Here is a 17198-nt window from a genome sequence, read left to right on the forward strand (position 1 = left end):
TGGCCTGTTCTTGCTCCTCCTGGCCTGGGCCTGCTTCTCCTGCTGCTCCTCCCTGGCCTGTTCTTGCCCCTCCTGGGCTGGGCCTGCTCCTCCCTGGCCTGGGCCTGCTCCTCCCTGGCCTGGGCCTGCTCCTTCCTGGGCCTCACCACCACCTTGTGCTGAGGGACTGCCCAAAGAGGGTTTCCAGGGGATGCTGGGAAGTGGGGGGACATGTTTTGAGGGTCCTTCAGACGTTATTAACTGACTTCCAGAGTATCAGTTGTGTAGGGGGTGGGCAGGGTTTATGCGGTGATAGCCTTCAAGTCACACTAATGCAGTTTTGGGGCACTTGTACTCTAGTTATACTGGTTTTCTGTGTGCCTTTTTCTTGACACCCATCTCTCCTCCTGTTCCTCCTTCTCCCCTTTCTCTTCCAGTCCCAGTGGCTTATTGGCTCAGGAACGAAAACTCAGTCGAGATCTAGTCCATAGTAACAAAAAAGATCAGGAATTCCGTTCCATTTTCCAACATATACAATCTGCTCAGTCTCAGCGGAGCCCCTCAGAGCTGTTTGCCCAGCACATTGTGACTATCGTTCACCATGTTAAAGGTGAGTCCAAGCCCATTGCTTTCCCTCCCTTGCTCTTCCACACCTTCAGCTTCCTCTAAGGGCCATTTGGAGGAAAAGAGACTTAGTCTCCTTCCAAGTGGTCAGTCAGGCTCTAAAAGGAAAGAGGCCTCTTTTCTTGTCCTTGATTACTTGAACTGTTACTCCATTACCAAGGTCTTTGAAGTCCCTGGCTGGTATGAGGGAATTGCTTCTGGGGCCACCTCACCAGTTCAGCAAATTATGGGGTTTCAAGTGCTAATTACTGGTGTCTGGTGAGAGTGGATAAAACTCCTTTAGTAGGAGTGAGGATATACAATTAAATATGAAGGAATTTTTCAGATTTCCTCTGCCTTTTCCTCCTAAAGTTCTTAAGCTTCTGGTCTGTGTGGAGACCTTCTGATTATAGGCTTCTTATGACAGATCTTAATAATTTCTATCCCTGATTTCTGCAACGGGCATTTTTCTTTTACCACATGATAAAAAGTCCTTCAAGCATTTTTCTTAAGGACTGAAACCATTCCCTAGAAATTGGATCAGTTTTTACCTTTCCTAGGTAATTTAGAGGAGGGCTTTATGTGCTGAAGGAGGGGAGACCAAAATTGGGAGTGCAGCCTTGTTAGGCAAAGCCTGGTCTAGTTCAGACTTGTGGCACATCTGCAAAGGTTTGTTTTAGAAGGAGCCTGTGTGCTTCAGGAAGGGAAGCTGACCTTGACTACAGGTGTGTGGAAGAGGAGCAGGAATGTGGGTGACATCTGCCCCGGCGCCTCTTGTAGTGCTCTACAAAGACGTTTAATAAACGAAGTTTACAATAATCTCTGCAAGTTTTATATATGGTATGTTTGCTGTGTGTTGAGATTTAACCTTAAGCCTCCCAGGATTGTGGATTTAGAGCTTGTTGGTACCAGAAGCCATCTAGTCCAACCCCTCATTTTATAGAAGAGGAAAACTAAGGCCTGGGGAGGTGAAAGGACTTGTCTAAAGTCATAGGCTAGTTAGCATTAGAGGAGGGGTCTGAACTGCAGCACTCTTTTTTTTTTTTTTTTTAAGCAATTGGGGTTAAGTAACATGCTCAAGGTTACACGGCCAGTTATTTCTGGGTGTGGTGGTAAGTATCAGAGCCCGGATTCGATCCTCAGGTCATCCCAATACTGGAGCCAGTGCTCTTACTCGCTGAGCCACCTGGCTGCCCCTAAGCAATTGAGGTTAAGTAACTTGCTCAAGGTTACACGGCCAGTTATTTCTGGGTGGGTGCTAAGTGTCTGAGCCCAGATTCGATCCCCAGGTCATCCCGACACTGGAGCCAGTGCTCTTACTCACCGTGCTACCTGGCTGCCCCTGAACTGGGGCACTCTTGATTCTAGAGTCTTTGTGCATCCCACCAATACTATACTGCAGTAGAGTAATTATGGAACATCTTTCTTTGCATCCTCCACAGAGCATCATTTTGGATCTTCAGGAATGACATTGAATGAACGTTTTACTAAATACCTAAAGAGGGGAACAGAGCAGGATGCAGCTAAAAACAAGAAGAGCCCAGAGATTCACAGGTGTGGAATATGATCCTGTTAATGGAGGCTTCACTGAAGGCTTTAGTTTGCTTGTCACATTCTGTATGTTAGTTATGGAAGTTAGAGCAACTTTGTACAAACTCTGAGGTGGTGCAGAGCCCATTGGTTCTTGTAATAGGGTGCACCAGGGAAATGAAACAAGATTATGAGGCCAATGAAGCAGACAGCTGGCAGACATGAGCTGGTCTGGGACTCCAGGGAGGTCAGCCAAAGGGGCTAGGCTCTCCTTTTTAGCTTACTTTGAGTTTTCCTTAAACACATCAGTTACTTTTCCAAAGGAGGCTGCAAAATATTGAGAAGGTGATGTGGGGGGAGTCTGGTATAATTAATGACTTTAGCAAATTTCTGAAACTCTTTTCTGTTTGTTATACACCGTGATGAGTTGAGGGTTTCTAAGTAAGTTTGTTTCTGATCTAGACATTTCTTTGGGTGGGTTTTCAGTAAAACAGTTATCCTCTGCCTTCTGCATTAGGCATAGGATTTAGACACCAGACCCAGGGTTTTGAGTTGGGTTTGTTGTTGTTGTTGTAAAATACCATTTAGACACCAGGCTCAAGGTTTTGGGGGGTTTTTTGTTGTTGTTAAATGCTTTTCGGACTGCATTCAGCTATCACCTCTGCTTTTGGGGCCTGAAACTTCCTAAGGAAGGAACAGTGGGAGACAGCCTCATTCTTTATAAAATGGAGCTGGTTCTTGGGTCTTTGCCCTGGATATACAGCCAGCAGAGATGAGTTGGAACACTAGATGGGTCTGGTTTCTTTGGCTGAGTTTCTAATTCTTTATGTTACTCTGAGTAATTTCTTTTATCTGAATAGGCTTGTTGGAGGAGGGGTTTGGCTATGATTCAGAGTTATGATTTCATCAGAGAGTTTAGGGAACTCTCTGGAAACTACACTGATGCATATCAGCATCATACCTTCAGTTTAACAGTTTTAGGGAGATCCCTTAGGTACTGATACCACCATATGTAAGAGATAGGACTTAAAAACTCTCCTCTTCCTTCCTCTGAGGTCCCCCCCCCCCCACTATTCTGGGACTCTCCAAAGGTATTTTTTTTCCTGCTGATAAACTATGAGTGGAGGAACTTTATTTTTATTTATCTCTTGACCCCCTCAGTGACTAGCACATAGTAGATAGTGAATGAATCTGAATTTTGGAGGTAAGTGGTTATGAAACTAAAGATGGGAAGAGATGAGATTGAGTTGCATTGGAAAAATATTGACTTGGATTTTGTTTTGTTAATTCCTTAGGAGGATAGATATTTCTCCCAGTACGTTCAGAAAACATGGTTTGGCTCATGACGAGATGAAAAGCACGCGGGAGCCTGGCTACAAGGTGAACTGTCACTTTCATCAGTAATTTCAACAAAATGAGTGCGTTGGGCATGAACTTAACAGAAATGTTTTTGTTTAAATTACTCTCTACTTAAGTTTGTGTTTTTCTTTTAAGGATGGGCATAATTCTAAAAATGAACTACAAAGGGTTAATTTTTATTAAATGTATCAACAACCTTTGTGAAGTGGTTAGAATATGGTAAATGACCCCAAAGTCTATTGAGGTGAGATTGAGAAAAAAAAGAGAGGAGTTTTGGAACAAGTGCCCATGATGAGAGAAGAAACTTTTTGTGATATTTTTCTGCTTGTAAGTATTATCAAATCAATTGTATACATGCGCTATTTCCAACCATGATTTCAAAAAGACATGCATGTCAGAGAGAGGAAAATAAAACTTTTATTTGTATCTGAACTGAGTAAATTGTTAATACACAACTAGTCCAATTTGTTCTAATGTTGTACCCGTATCATTTGTCCTCACTGTTACTTTAATGCTGCTCAGCCCAGCTGCATTTAGACTGCTAAGAGCTGTATGAAGTGTTAAAACTGTGGTATAGACTTGGGTTGAGTGGTTTTTTAAAACCTAATGCAGATTATATATCTTTCTTCATGTATGGTTTTGGTTAAAATGAAAAATGTTTCCCATCCTGCTGAAACCTTAATTTTTATGTACTTATTTTCAAGGTTTCAAAAAAACTTATATCAGATAAATATGATAAACCTGCTCTCTCTCTCTCTCTCTCCCTCCCCTCCCCCTCTCCCCATCCCTGTCCCTCTCCCTCTCCTCTCAATAAAATAGCTTGGCTCTATATGAATCAGGAAGTTTTTTAAACAGTGAAAGAAATCTTGTTCTTCATGTTGGGGGAGCGGGTCTGCTAAATAACTGTTCACTCTACCTAAGGGAGCAGTGGCTGCTTTTGTCAATGACCATTAGTGCTGCTGGGAGTAGTTTGGTGTCTAAGTGGAAATAATATCTCTTTCCTGGGGAAATGTACAAAAGTCAACAAGCAAAATAAAACCCCTACTAAAAGTTACTAGCACCCTGTAAAAATCTCTGTGCCCTATCAGGAAGAGATCAGTGACTCCCAACTCTTCCTCTTGTAGCTAGAGTCCTAAGTTTGATGTTTAAATTTTAATTACATAAAATTTTAATAATTAAAAAATTGCTAAAGTTGTCTTTTGCGTGCTCCTCCCTGCAGGGGGAGGGGAGGGCACACACTTTATGCACACTTTGAAGAGTTATGTCTATGGGATGAATTTAATTTCCTGTCACATTGTAATTGGGACCCCCTCTCTGTCTTGGTTTTGAATGAAAAAAAATCTGTAACAAATTTCTTTTTAAAGCCATTGTTGAGGTATAATACCAATATAACCGTACTGTATTTCCTTAATATAATTTTTCTGTTAAGCGCCTAGAAAGGTAGATATTTTTATATAATTTGCCCATTTTTATATAAGCTATTGCCACTTCGTTTGTTTTGCATTATTCAGCTTCCTTCTGAGGAGGTTTCTTCAGTTATCTGTACAGGTAATGTTAGGATAGCCTGCTCTGTTCTTTGTTCCTACTTTCCAGGCCAGTTAGTGCTTTGGGATATTTCCCCAGCTAGCAGGATGTCTTAAAGCACATTGGGAATGTGTCTCAAGTTCAGCCTATATCAGGTGTCATCACATAATCTTGGTTGTACGCATGGTGCCTCTATGCCCACAGACCAGTTCCTAGCTTACCTCCCCACCCAAAAAAGGGACTAAGTGAAAAGGCTGCCATTCTTGAGCTTTGCTGACAGAAGCCCTTCTCACTAGAATTCTCTGCCTGTAGCTGGGATTCTCAAGTCAGTTTCCATGCTTAGAGTGGTTTGTAAATGGTGGTAAGAAATTAACTAGTTCCCTGTAGTGTTTTATTTTTGTTTTTGTCTTGTTCTTGGTAGGTTAAGTAAATGCCCTTAGCTTCTTGTTAGGAAGGGACATTTGTGTACAGATGATATTTACTAGCATTCTTGATATTCCCTCCCCTTCATTGTACCACTACAGTGAAAACCATGGTTTTTTTTAGGGTGGCTAATATGTTTATATATTTATAGTTTTAAGAGCCTTAACTCCTGCTTCTTTCTTTCTCTGCAGGCTGAGGGAAAATACAAAGATGACCCAGTTGATCTTCGTCTTGATATTGAGCGTCGTAAAAAACATAAGGAACGAGATCTTAAACGAGATAAGTCAAGAGAATCAGTGGATTCCCGAGATTCAAGCCACTCAAGGGAGAGATCAACTGAAAAAACTGAGAAAACTCACAAAGGATCCAAAAAGCAGAAGTATGTAGACAGTCGTGTCTATCTAGCTGTCCTGCTTGATGCAGGAATGGTGCCAGGTGTAGATTCTCCAGGCTGTCAGCAATTGATAACTTTCATTGCTTGTAGTAGCTTAATACAGCCACACTCCTCCAGTACTCCAGGTTGCTCCAACTGCTTTTTCCATATTTTAAATTTGGAATATTATGAAATTAAGCTTCTCAAAGAAAGTAGTTTCACCTAATACCAGGTTTCCTCAGAGGAAACGAATACTGTTGGGCAGGTGTATGCCTATAAATGTTTATTTAGGGATTGCCCCATTTTTCTTCCTTCCTACACGAGTTGTGACTATTAAGTAAATTTTTAAAGAAACAAATCATTACTTATCTAAATCCAAACAAGTGTGTCTCCCTTCAAATCGGTCACTTTTGGGAGATATGCTTGTAGGCTGTCAATGGTAACATATTTCAGCACTTTTCAACATGTTCTAGAACCACTCTTGGAGAATAGCCTGCTTTAGCCTGTGACGGTTCATTTCAGTATTCTCAATGGTGAATCTTAGTCCTTTGAGGGAAATTTTTTTTTTTTAGCAATGAATTCATTCAGCAGTTCTCAGTGAATAATGTGCGTCATCAAGCTGGCCTTTATTGGTTAAAAAAAAAGACAATGTAATAATATATTATCGTACACAACTAATTAACTGGATTTAAATTCTAGCACAATTTCTAACATATTTCAAGGACCTGACCCCTAATTTCTTCGGTATGGATTCTCTGTCTACTAGTTCTGTTCACAACCCCTCTGCCCTTTAATGGAAGGTCTTTGTGAATTCCTGTGTTGGAAGGGGGTGGGAGTTGAGGGTAGGGAGTCTTCAGCTGGTGCCTAGTTTTCTGGTGATAAACTTTTCCTTACTTTGATAGGTGGGTTCATGGGTAAGGAACACTTAGGCCTTCTTTGTGCCTTTGTAGCTTAATGTTGACCTTCCAGCACTTGTGCACAGTCTGAGAGATCCCAGGGTCACAACCTCTGTGCCCCAGAAAGTCATCAGAGGAAGACTTTAGTGAAAGAAGTTCTTGCCCTAGTTTTGTTTTTGGTTTGTTTGTATTTGCTTTTCTGAAAATACTCTAACCTTGCACTTGATTCTGTGGAGATCTGGGTCAATAGACGTAGGTACTTTTCAGTCATCTTAAAATAATTGACCACCTTACCCTAGTCTAGTACTATGTAATGAACTTTCACACAGATCATCACATTTCAAGCTGTGGTGAGAAAGAAAAGTTGAGCAGATATTTTCTCCATTTGACAGAGAGGTAAAGTGAGACAATTGAACCGTACTGACTGCTCACTGCCCTGTGTTCACACAGATGTTTAGTGATATTTAGGTTTCCTATGTCCCAGTTCAGTACTGTCTGTTTTATTTATTGTCTATTCAGGTCCTTTGTGCTAGGGTAGAATTTTATATAAGGCAAATCTAGTTTGAACTCCAAGAGAGAGAATTGATTGATCATGACTGAAAATTGGAAGGCATCTCAGAAGCCACCTGGAACAGTGCAAACCTGAGCAGGAATCCTAACCCATACATAGTATGCCTAACAAGTGGTGGTAAGGTTTGCTTGAAGAACTCCAGTGAGGGAAATCTTCTATGCCTCCACCCTCAAGTGTTCTGTTCTACTGTGTGCTAACTCTAATTTTTAGGGAAGGAGTTGTTACTAATTGACTAAAATAACAAATAGGTGTTATGAAATGGTCTCCTATCTAAGGTTAAAGACATTCGCAATCCATATTTTAGGGCATGGTTCCATCGAATTATTCAGTTAAGAGCCTAATATGTCCTAGACATTTGCATTCTTCTTGGATTTAGCATTTTACTAATAACTTGGATAAAAATGCATAGATCACACTTATTAGATTTGCAGATAAAGTGACAAGTTGGATGATAGAGTAAGTTTCCCAAAATATCTCATTTGGTGTGAATATCTCAGTAGATGTTATGTACTTAGGATAAATATAAAGTCAGTCTTATACCTAGAAGTTAAATCTTTGAAACTAATTATAAGTTTGCTAATGGAGGAGCGTGAGAAAATCCAGGGAGGTGGGGAGAAAGTGTGCATCAAGAAAAGCTTGGCTGGAAAAGATCTGGAGGTTTTAGTGGACTACATGCTTCAATATGAGTCAATGTTGTGATATGACAGCCACCAAAAAAAAAAAAGACAACATGCTCTTAGGTTGCATTGAAAGGCACAGTGTTCTAAAGGGGGAAATGATTATATCACTGTATTCCATGCTGGTCCTGTAATAACTGAGGTGGTGCTTTCATTTCTGGGCACCATTTGTTTTGTATGGACATTGATAAGTTGGAGGGCCACTAGGGTAAAAAGATTATGCCATAGAAAGAGTGATTGAAATAATTTGAATTGTGTTACCTGGTGGAGAGATGATTTAGAGAGCTCAAAATAGTCTTCAGACATTTGAAGGGATGTTATGTGGAAGAGGGATTTGTTCTTCTTGAAAGCCCTAAAGGTCAGAACTGAGAAGAGTGGATGGTGAAGAATGAGGTAGCACATTGATTTCTTTTGCTTAATCGTACTTTGTTAAAAGGGAGGGTTAATTTTTTAAAAAGTTAAAATAAATGGAAGTTGCTGAGAGACACGTCAAAGAATGTAAGGAAAAACTCTAGTAATTAAAATTGTCCAAAAGTGGGGTGGGCTGCATTAATAGTGGGTTCTCTCTCACTAGCAAAGGCTCGATGATTACTTGTCTGGTATGTGGTAGAGGGAATTCCTACTCCGAATTCAGACTAGATACCCTCTGAGATGCTTTCTAACTTTCTTGGGGCATAGGAGGACTTGTTTATCACTAATCATGTAAATGGCTCTCAACAGTTCTCTCAACTGTTTTTAACAGTATATTAATCCCACAGGTATGACTACCTAATTTAGTTTCTCATACCATTTCTTGGGGACAGTCTGACTACCTAGCCCTAACTTTGTAAACTCTTCTCCTTTAGAAACTTCAAGCTTAATCCTGGTTTTACCACCAGCTACATTTATGGCCTTGGTCAAGTGACATTAAATCAGTGATCTTTAAGGACCTCTTCGGCTCTGACAGTCTATGATTATGATTTGGGATCCATTGAGTAGGCAGAAAAATCTCTAAACATTCATACCAGTCAGAAATACTAGAAGGAAGCACTTCTGGGAATGAGAAACACTGCCAGCTCCTAGAGTCAGAGTAATGCTTCTGAGGCAGACATTTCTTGAAGGGGAACCACAGTACATGGTAATAGGTTAAAGAAGCTCTGCTTTTCTGAGTGGGAGCTTAAAATTCTCCTAAAAAATGAGCCTTGGAACTCTGAGGCTTTATGACTTGGCCCCATCCAGGGCAGTTGGGGTTGAAGAAGTGATATGACCCAGTGTTGCCTCAAGAGGCTAACCTCTGTACCTCCTTCTGGAGGCCAGCAAGTTATGTAGACATGTAAGATCATGGAAATGTATTGCCAGTTACCTATTCCCTCCCCCCCAGTCACAGACAGTACATCATCTTTAAAGACAAATTGTTAAAGCTTTAATCTCTAATCTTCCCTGGGTTCCAGGGGGTATGGCCACTTCAGAAGAAGTAACTCATGGAACAGCCTCTCCAGCTCTCTGGGTTCTCATCCTGTCCCACTGAATGTTACCACCTGTTACTTGACTCTGTAAGGAAAGTGAATTTTGAAGAACACATCCTAGATGGGTGCATTTGGGTTTGTCTTTTTTTTTTCCCTAATTTAAATGTGTTCAAACCCATTTCAGCAGCCATGTTCCTGAGATATCTTGGGTTATTCCCCACCCATGAAACACAAGGTGCTGGTGCTTGGTCAAGCCAGGGTTCTTTTAAGGGGCTCATGAGCCACACTGGCTTCTCTCTTGGCACAGGAAGCATCGTCGAACGCGGGATCGGTCTCGGTCGTCATCATCATCCTCCCAGTCATCACATTCTTACAAAGCAGAGGAGTACACTGAAGAGACAGAGGAGCGGGAAGAGAGCACCACAGGCTTTGACAAATCCCGGCTGGGGACCAAAGATTTTGTGGGTCCAAGTGAGAGAGGAGGCAGAGCTCGAGGGACCTTTGTGAGTCACCCTGTACCCTAACCTCTTCCCTTCCTACCATATAACCTGCAGACAGGCTTCCAAGAGTGCTTCTCTCCTTTTTGTAAAAAGCTCATCTGTCCCAGGAGAGTCTTTCTAGGAGGTTCAGCACGACCACTCAGTAGTTGTCTTCAAGTGCTTAACTCTTCTGACCCCATGGGTCAGGGTAGGCTTTCTTTATAGCTCTTTCCTTTCTTCATCTTGTACTAATAATTCTAGGTTTGCTCTTTTCATTCTTTGTTGGGATATTCTAGAGAATGAGGAAGGATTTGTGCATCAGGTAGAGGTCACAGTCCCTTCCAGCTCTAACACTCTCATTTTGCATCAGCAATGTGTATCTCTGGGTCCAGGAACTGCCAGGTTCTTAGGGAGCCTAGTGACAGACTAGACTCCTCCTCATCCTCTAAATGGTTCCCTCTGGCCCAGTCACTTTTTTCCTCAGCTGTCTATTTTTACAATTGCTTTTTCAAACAGAATTACTTATTCAGATTGAAAGGTTTTGTAGCTTCTGGTTTCTGACCTTGTTCTCTCTCATTGGTCACCCAGCAGAATGCTTTTAGTCACCCTCATACTCCAGCCGAATTAACTGTGTAATGTTCCTGAGTATCCAGCCACATGATTGGATAGACTGCAGTTTATCAGCAGGAGATCAGAGGACATGTGTCAGTTTTGTTCTCTGTCAGAGCTTAAGGTCTTCTAATACAGTCTTCAAGAAGGGGCCACTGTACACATCCTAAATTGACCGACTGCTCTTCCCTGTTTGTTGCTGCAGCAATTTCGAGCTAGAGGAAGAGGCTGGGGCAGAGGCAACTATGCTGGCAATAACAGCAGTGGCAACAATGATTTCCAGAAGAGGACCCGAGAGGAGGAATGGGACCCAGAATATACACCCAAAAGCAAAAAATATTATCTGGTATGTGTCTGGGCATAGGGAGAAGGAATGTGACCTAGACCATGGTTGATACCAGAGGTTTACTTAAGCAGTTGGAAATGTGGAGTAGATGAGGTACCCAGCTGGCTTCTGTACCAAAAGTGACAGCACATTTAAATCAGTCAGCCAAGGAGAAGTGCAGCTGCCTGATGATCTAGTTTTCCCTCACTTTGAATTTGGGAGCCAGGGTGTGTCTGACAAATTGAAGCATCCTGAAATAGTATAAACAAGGTGTCTAACCTCTAGGGCCTCTTCTAGTTTAAAATTTATGATCCTATAATGAATTAGATTAACAGTGAGAATCTGAACTAAGTACATGCTTACCTGGTTCCCTTCTTAAGCAAACTTGGTTTGTAAAAGAGATTAAGGAGTGATTCTTAAAAGGAATCACCAAAGGATTAATTTCACCAAAATTGAGATGTGAAGGAAAATAATTTTTTTCCTTGAAAGCAAGATTATATAAACCAAGGTACACTGGTTTAAAGGACAAAAAATGGGATGACAGCTTAGCATTCTGTCCCATTTCGGGGTGAAGTGCATATTTAGCAGGAGGAAGACCTGGGAGCTTCATATCTAGACAGAGAGGACCCCAGAGCAGATCCCTAATAGCTTATTACATATTAGGGACCCCATCTGATAGATCTGCCTAGATGACCTTAGGCCATTCCTCCCTTTGAAGTGAAAGCTATTCTGCCTTCCCTGTCAGGAGTAGGTGACCAGTGAGAGAACTTCCTGCAGCCCCTCCCTCTTCAGCATGAACTCTTACCAAGACAGACTTTTGTTATTTTTAAGATGGGAGCTGACAGCCATGTTATAAAGGCCAAACAACCATCAACAAAGTTGAAATCAAATACAACAAAGTTAATTTAGCTTGTGTCTTAACAATGTACACGTAATGTTTTTTGTACTGAGTGATGATAATAACATTTATATAGTGCTCACTTTCTGCCAAGCACTGTGCTAAGAGTTCACAGTCATTATCTCATTTGATCCTTAGACATCTGTGGTAAGCAGTACATGGAAATGGCTAATATTACTTGCATACTCTTAAAACAAGTATATCTTAGGGCCAGCTGTGGGGATAGGGAGAGGGGAAAATGTAGGCCTAGGAGGATGTTGGTTTCAACCCCTCTGAAGACCAGATTGAGGGAAGCCTGGACCAATCTTGGTAGCCGTAGCTTATGATGCTCAAAGTACCAAGAAGAAGAAAGGCAATACATGTACTCTATTCCCTTTCCCCTACTCTCAAGCTAGAATAGATCTCACATTTAGGGAGTCCAAATTGCCCTACATGGTCTACAATTCTACCCTTAGAGAACATTCTGTGTTGGACAAATAAACATAGTTTGGTTTGGGGTTGTAGTGCTAGCAGCTATTCACTTCTCTTTAAAGTGCCATCTTTGGGAAGTAGCAGTCCTATTTTTATTCCTTTTCTTTCCCAAAGTTGCACACAAGTCCCCAAGTTGCAATGAACATATCTAGTCTTTGGTGGAGCTGCAAAGGATGGAGGAAGGGGAAAGGGGCTCCTTTGGCTAGTCATGTAGGAATCAGGAGACATGGCCTGGAATCTTAACATCTAGGGCAAGACAGTGATTTTCTTATGCTTGGGTAACTAGGTTAGCTGTGGATAGATATGCTTTTGGGCCTGTTTAGCACCAATATTGATATATAGAACTTTCTTCTGTCCCCCTCTTCTTTCTGTCTCCCTCTTCAAGTCTCAACCTACTACTGGCCCCATGGAATCTGCTTTTCTTTAGTTAAACCAGTTGCTTCCTCCCTAATACTTTATTCTAATTCTAGAAGTTTAGGGTTGAGAGAGGTTGGGAAAGTAGTGGCGATTTTTAAAACTTGTACCTGCCTCTTAAGAGTAGAAATGGTCAGCCTGAGTTAGAGAAGGGGCCTGGGAAGGGCTCTGGGCAGCATGACTATTGAGATGGAGAGGAAGGAAGGAGAATAGAAGCAGAGTTTCCTTCTGTTCATCCCCACCCCTACCTCCTGCAGCTGTCATCTCACTTAGTGAGATGTCACGCTCAGGGTGTAGGGGGTATCGTGTAGAGATGGAGCATTTGTTTTTAAGCTGGGCTTAGCCATTAGTGGGCAGATAAGCAACAACTTGAGTTCTGGCACTTTATTAACTAACTGAACTGTGCTGTCTCCTCAGCATGATGACCGAGAGGGTGAAGGCAGCGAGAAGTGGGTGAGCCGAGGCCGGGGCCGGGGCGCCTTTCCTCGAGGCAGGGGCAGGTTCATGTTCCGGAAATCCAGCACCAGCCCCAAGTGGGCTCATGACAAGTTTAGCGGAGAAGAAGGCGAGATTGAAGATGATGAGAGCGGGGCAGAAAACCGAGAGGAGAAGGACAATTTACAGGCAGCCACTGAGTAAAGAGCCCCTGGAGGGTAACCACCCTCAAGGGGAGAGAGGCATCTAGCACTGGCTGGGGAGATGTCCCAGAAAGACTGAAGAGCTGAAGAGAGGATTCTCTAAAATACACCCCAAAGGCCCCCCCACCCCACCTCCACCCCAGACTAGAGGGGAACCATCCCTGGCCTGTCCACTCAGAGCTGTATGTGCAGGCTGACTGAGGGAGGCCCCAGCTCTCCACCCTTAACCAGAAGTAGGGCTTTTGGTTGTTTCTTGCTTGTTTGTATGGGACTGGGGTCAGACATAGGCTATGAAAACTTGTTTGGATTTCAGTCTATGTCCCATTTTGAACCAAGTCTTATTTTTTATTTTTTTATTTAATTTTTTTTTCCAATATAAGCTGAGAGATGAGGACTAATTTGGTTAATTTTGGTCTCCTCTTCCTCCCACCCATACAATTTTTTAGATCTCTACTTTATGCATATTTAGTAACACTAGCTCTCCAGGTTTAATTTAGGAAAATGATTCTCAAGAACAAAACATTGGTATGTCAACTTCGATTTGGGACCAAGCAACATTGAAAAACCTAATTTTTAGAGCAGCTTTTTTATGTAGTAAGTTTAGGTCCTTTCAAATTACCTTGTTTGCATAAGTCTCCCCTGCTGAGCTCTGTGACAGGATGTTGGCCCCACACACATCCACACCCTCTAACTTTTCTCATTTTCAAGGGGCTTCCATCCCTTGTGGGACTAGGCCCTAAGATGTTTCCAAATTGTGCTTTTTCCTCTCAGCAACTGGGATGTTAACTGGAGGGCAGTTTCTGGTGTGTTTTCTAAGAAACTTCTGAATTCTAGCTTAAAAATTATAAAATGAGAATAATTTTTTCAATATTTTTTATTAATCTTTTTATAAAATGAAAACTCCTGTGATTAATGAAGGAAGGCAGTTATGGTGTGGTTTGTGGGGGTTTTTGTGGTTTTTTTTTTTTTATTACATCTTATGTTTTAAATTTAAATTTTCTCAAAAGATGTTTGGAGAAAACAATTATCTGGAATGAGTCCCTATGCTTGATACAAGCAGGTGAATCATAAGGAGTTCATATATATGTTGTTAAAAAAAAAAGAAAGAGACTGCTTCCCTCCCCTTCTGTACCTTTGCCCTCTCCACCCTCAGATGGTTGTGCTTCTTTTGTTCCCTCACTTGCTAAATTTCTATAGTTCAGTTGGTTTTACTTGAATGATTCATGTTTAGGAAAAAAAAATTTTAAGTTTGTTTCAACTCCTCCAGCAAATAAAGAAAATAAGCACTAGATGGAAGTGAGCCGTGGTTCTTTTTGGAGGAAGGGAGGGGGAGGGATGGAGTGGTGGGGTGGACTCTCCACCAAGATTCCAGGTGCTTGGCCTCTGCCTTCTTGGGAATCTGCCTGGTAGTAGCTATAGAGGTGAAGCTCTTGCTCTCAAGGTGACTCACCCTCCCCCAGGCTTTGAGCTCTATCTCACCAGGTGGGGGACTGGAAGATAAAAGGAAAGTCAGAGCCAAGAAACCGGGCAATGAACGCCGGAGAGCTTGATGGACTGATTAGGGAGGGGGGATGCTAAGCCTTCAAAGGAACACCAGCGACTAGCCCAAGATACTGGGACTTGGTGGAAGCATCGTGGAAAGACTACTGTACCCCTTCCGCCTCTCCAGCTTGGAGGGCTCCCGGCTACCACCATCAACACATTAGCAGCTTCTTAATCAGAATGACTCCACTTCAAAAAAGAGACACCCTCCACTCCCTAAATTGCAACAGTGATGGAAACCAATACCACCGGCCTTTGGACTCATTTGGTGATGAGAGTTGGCTGCAGTTGGAGCAAATCCCTGAGGGCCTCTCACAAGGAATTCTAGAAAAGCTGATAAGACTGACTATACCTCCAGGCCCTCGAACCCCATCCTGCCCACACCTAAAGTCAATTTTTTCCTGCAAATTCTTCACTTTAGTTGGTAGGCTTTCTTCTGGTCACCTGTTTCGGATAATTAATGGAAAGACAGACCAGAGAACCCCGACCCAGGTCTGTTGAGCTTTGCCAAGGGCCGGGGCTGGGGAGACGCAACCCACTTAGCAGTCTAAGAAGAATAAAAGAGGTGTGTCAGCCCCTGTCTCCGCCCACTATATTCCCACGCCTTTAGGCAGCGCTGGCCGGTGTGGGTGGGGGACCGCCACACCCCACCCCACCAGTCCACTTTAGGGACACTGGAGGGGAGGGGCTCTCGCTCTCCCCTGAAGGAGAGAGTTGGGGGTGGGGGGGAGTAGAACTTGCCGAGCAGGATCCTCCCCCTTCTCCCCCAGCTGCCAGCCCCAGAGACACCCGGTCCCGCCTTTCTAGTCTCAGCAGCCCGTTCCCACCCCCTCCCCGCTCACCTGCGGACGGGCCTCCAGCATCCGCCCAGCCCTTTAACCCAGGAGTGCCTTCCCCTTTTTCCCCGGCCGGGCCGAGTGGAGCCAGCTCAGCCCCTGGAAGCCCGGGACGCCATGGGTACGTGCCGGAAGGGTCAAGGGGTCCTTTCGGAGTGCACTTTGGGGATCCCGACTCCCGGAAATGGGAGGGCGGAGACTGGAGGAAGTCATGAAGTCCGTCTCTTGCTGAGGACCAGCTTTCCCTCGGACCTCAACTTTCCCATCTGTGAAAGGGACTCTTCAACTGTAGATGTGCGGGGTCGCGTTCTCCCGGGGCTCCTCGTTCCCCGGGGGGACGCATCGGTCGGAGGGCTCTGATCCCCTCATCCCTTCCTTCCCCGCAAGCAGAGGTGCTGGTACTGGAGGACTACCAGGCTCAGAGGGAGGACGAGCTGACCCTAGCCGCCGGAGACGTGCTCCGGGAAGTGAGCCAAGGATCCGCGGACGGCTGGCTGCTGGGGGAGCTGGCTGGGCGCCGTGGTCTCTTCCCCAAACTCATCGTCCAGGTGAGAGTGAGACCGGGCGGGGGCCAGGGGGACAGCCCCGGTGACGTCCCGTCGCCTCTACTGACCCTTGGCTATTGCCTTCACCTCAGGAGATCCCGGAGAGTCTACGGGACGACGGAGGCCCCCGGAGGCCCCGCTCTACGCGCCAAGGTGGGGTTCAGGTGGGGCTGATCTGGACGTGGGTAGGCGAAGACAGAATCTCTACGCATCGCCTACCCTAGTTCCACGGTGGCGGGGGGGGGGGGGGGGGGGGGGGGGGGGGGGGCGGGGGCAGGGCCCCCCTGGGCTCCCTCACCCCGCCCCCCAAGCTCCCCAGGGTCGTCATTGGCCCCCTGAACACAATGGGTTCTTGCCTTCCCAACCAATGGGGACTCGCTTGGGGCTCGGGGTGGGAGGGGCCCATGGGGGAGGGACAGAGAGAGGGGGGCGAGGGTGTCTCCGGCCCCTCAGCCCTCCCCCTGGCCATGGACCCCCCCTACTATTGTAAGGGCCCCAGGGGCCAGGGCAGGGGATAAGAGAGGGTCTCCAGGTTGGGTCCCATACCCCTGACCCAAAGCTCTGCACCCACCTCCCAGGTCAGCCCGGGGGCCCTCCAACTACCCAGCGATGGTGTAAAGTGAACTTTAGCTACAGCCCAGAGCAGCCGGACGAGCTAAAGCTCCAGGCTGGGGAGGTGGTCCAGGTGCTTCGAGAGGTGAGGAGAGAACCACTAGACTTGCTTTTGGGCATAGGTTTCAGACTGGTGTGCATGTCGGGAGTGCTGATACTCTTGGGTCTGTCTACTTGGACCATTTCTCCAGATTGAAGATGGTTGGTGGCTGGGGAAGAAGAATGGGCAACTGGGGGCCTTTCCCTCTAACTTTGTGCAAGAGCTGGACTATAGGCCCTCTGGTGAGAGCCCCTGACCCCTGTCAGATGCTCAACTCCTTATTCCCTAGTGAACCCAGGCCCCCTATTCATGAATCCTTAACTTCAACTCACTGACCTCCCTGCTCCTTAGTCCTAGATTCATAATTCCTAGACCCCTGACCTACCTGAAACCTTCACTTCCTGCCCCC

The 17198-nt window shown here is 44.5% G+C and overlaps 2 protein-coding genes across 11 annotated transcripts in view; both read left to right on the forward strand.

The window, feature by feature from the left end:
- Positions 1-14503, forward strand: part of THRAP3 (thyroid hormone receptor associated protein 3) — a 90960-nt gene extending 76457 nt beyond the window's left edge. For 8 of the 9 annotated variants that reach the window (XM_069067942.1, XM_069067945.1, XM_069067940.1 and 5 more), the window contains 7 exons: positions 417-589; positions 2025-2136; positions 3408-3492; positions 5610-5797; positions 9688-9883; positions 10674-10814; positions 12994-14503. In XM_069067942.1, the coding sequence (XP_068924043.1) occupies positions 417-589; positions 2025-2136; positions 3408-3492; positions 5610-5797; positions 9688-9883; positions 10674-10814; positions 12994-13215 (1117 nt within the window). In that variant the 3' untranslated portion in view covers positions 13216-14503. The remainder of the gene's footprint in view (positions 1-416; positions 590-2024; positions 2137-3407; positions 3493-5609; positions 5798-9687; positions 9884-10673; positions 10815-12993) is intronic. The other variant, XM_069067948.1, reaches the window with a different exon arrangement.
- A 1079-nt stretch (positions 14504-15582) lies between these two features.
- SH3D21 (SH3 domain containing 21) lies at positions 15583-17198 on the forward strand. Of its 2 annotated transcripts, XM_069067950.1 has the most exons (5): positions 15583-15713; positions 15983-16140; positions 16230-16290; positions 16716-16834; positions 16941-17198. In XM_069067950.1, exons 1-5 carry the CDS (start codon positions 15710-15712, stop codon positions 17043-17045), a joined length of 447 nt encoding a protein of 148 aa, XP_068924051.1. In that variant the 5' UTR covers positions 15583-15709; the 3' UTR covers positions 17046-17198. The 2 variants fall into 2 exon arrangements, with proteins under 2 accessions (XP_068924051.1, XP_068924050.1); XM_069067949.1 differs by lacking the exons at positions 15583-15713; positions 16716-16834 and having other exon boundaries at positions 15755-16140; positions 16872-17198.

This window comes from Petaurus breviceps, unplaced genomic scaffold, assembly GCF_028583685.1.
Source record: "Petaurus breviceps papuanus isolate PSGF00001 unplaced genomic scaffold, PetGlider_PUasm1.0 90760, whole genome shotgun sequence".
In the NCBI taxonomy this organism is placed as follows: Eukaryota; Metazoa; Chordata; class Mammalia; order Diprotodontia; family Petauridae; genus Petaurus; species Petaurus breviceps.

Coding starts and splice junctions, on each gene's coding strand:
- SH3D21 (XM_069067949.1), top strand. CDS start 15,885: ATGTGCGGGGTCGCGTTCTCCCGGGGCTCCTCGTTCCCCGGGGGGACG. Junction 16,141..16,229: donor TCCCCAAACTCATCGTCCAG/GTGAGAGTGAGA, acceptor CCTTCACCTCAG/GAGATCCCGGAGAGTCTACG. Junction 16,291..16,871: donor GCCCCGCTCTACGCGCCAAG/GTGGGGTTCAGG, acceptor TTTTGGGCATAG/GTTTCAGACTGGTGTGCATG.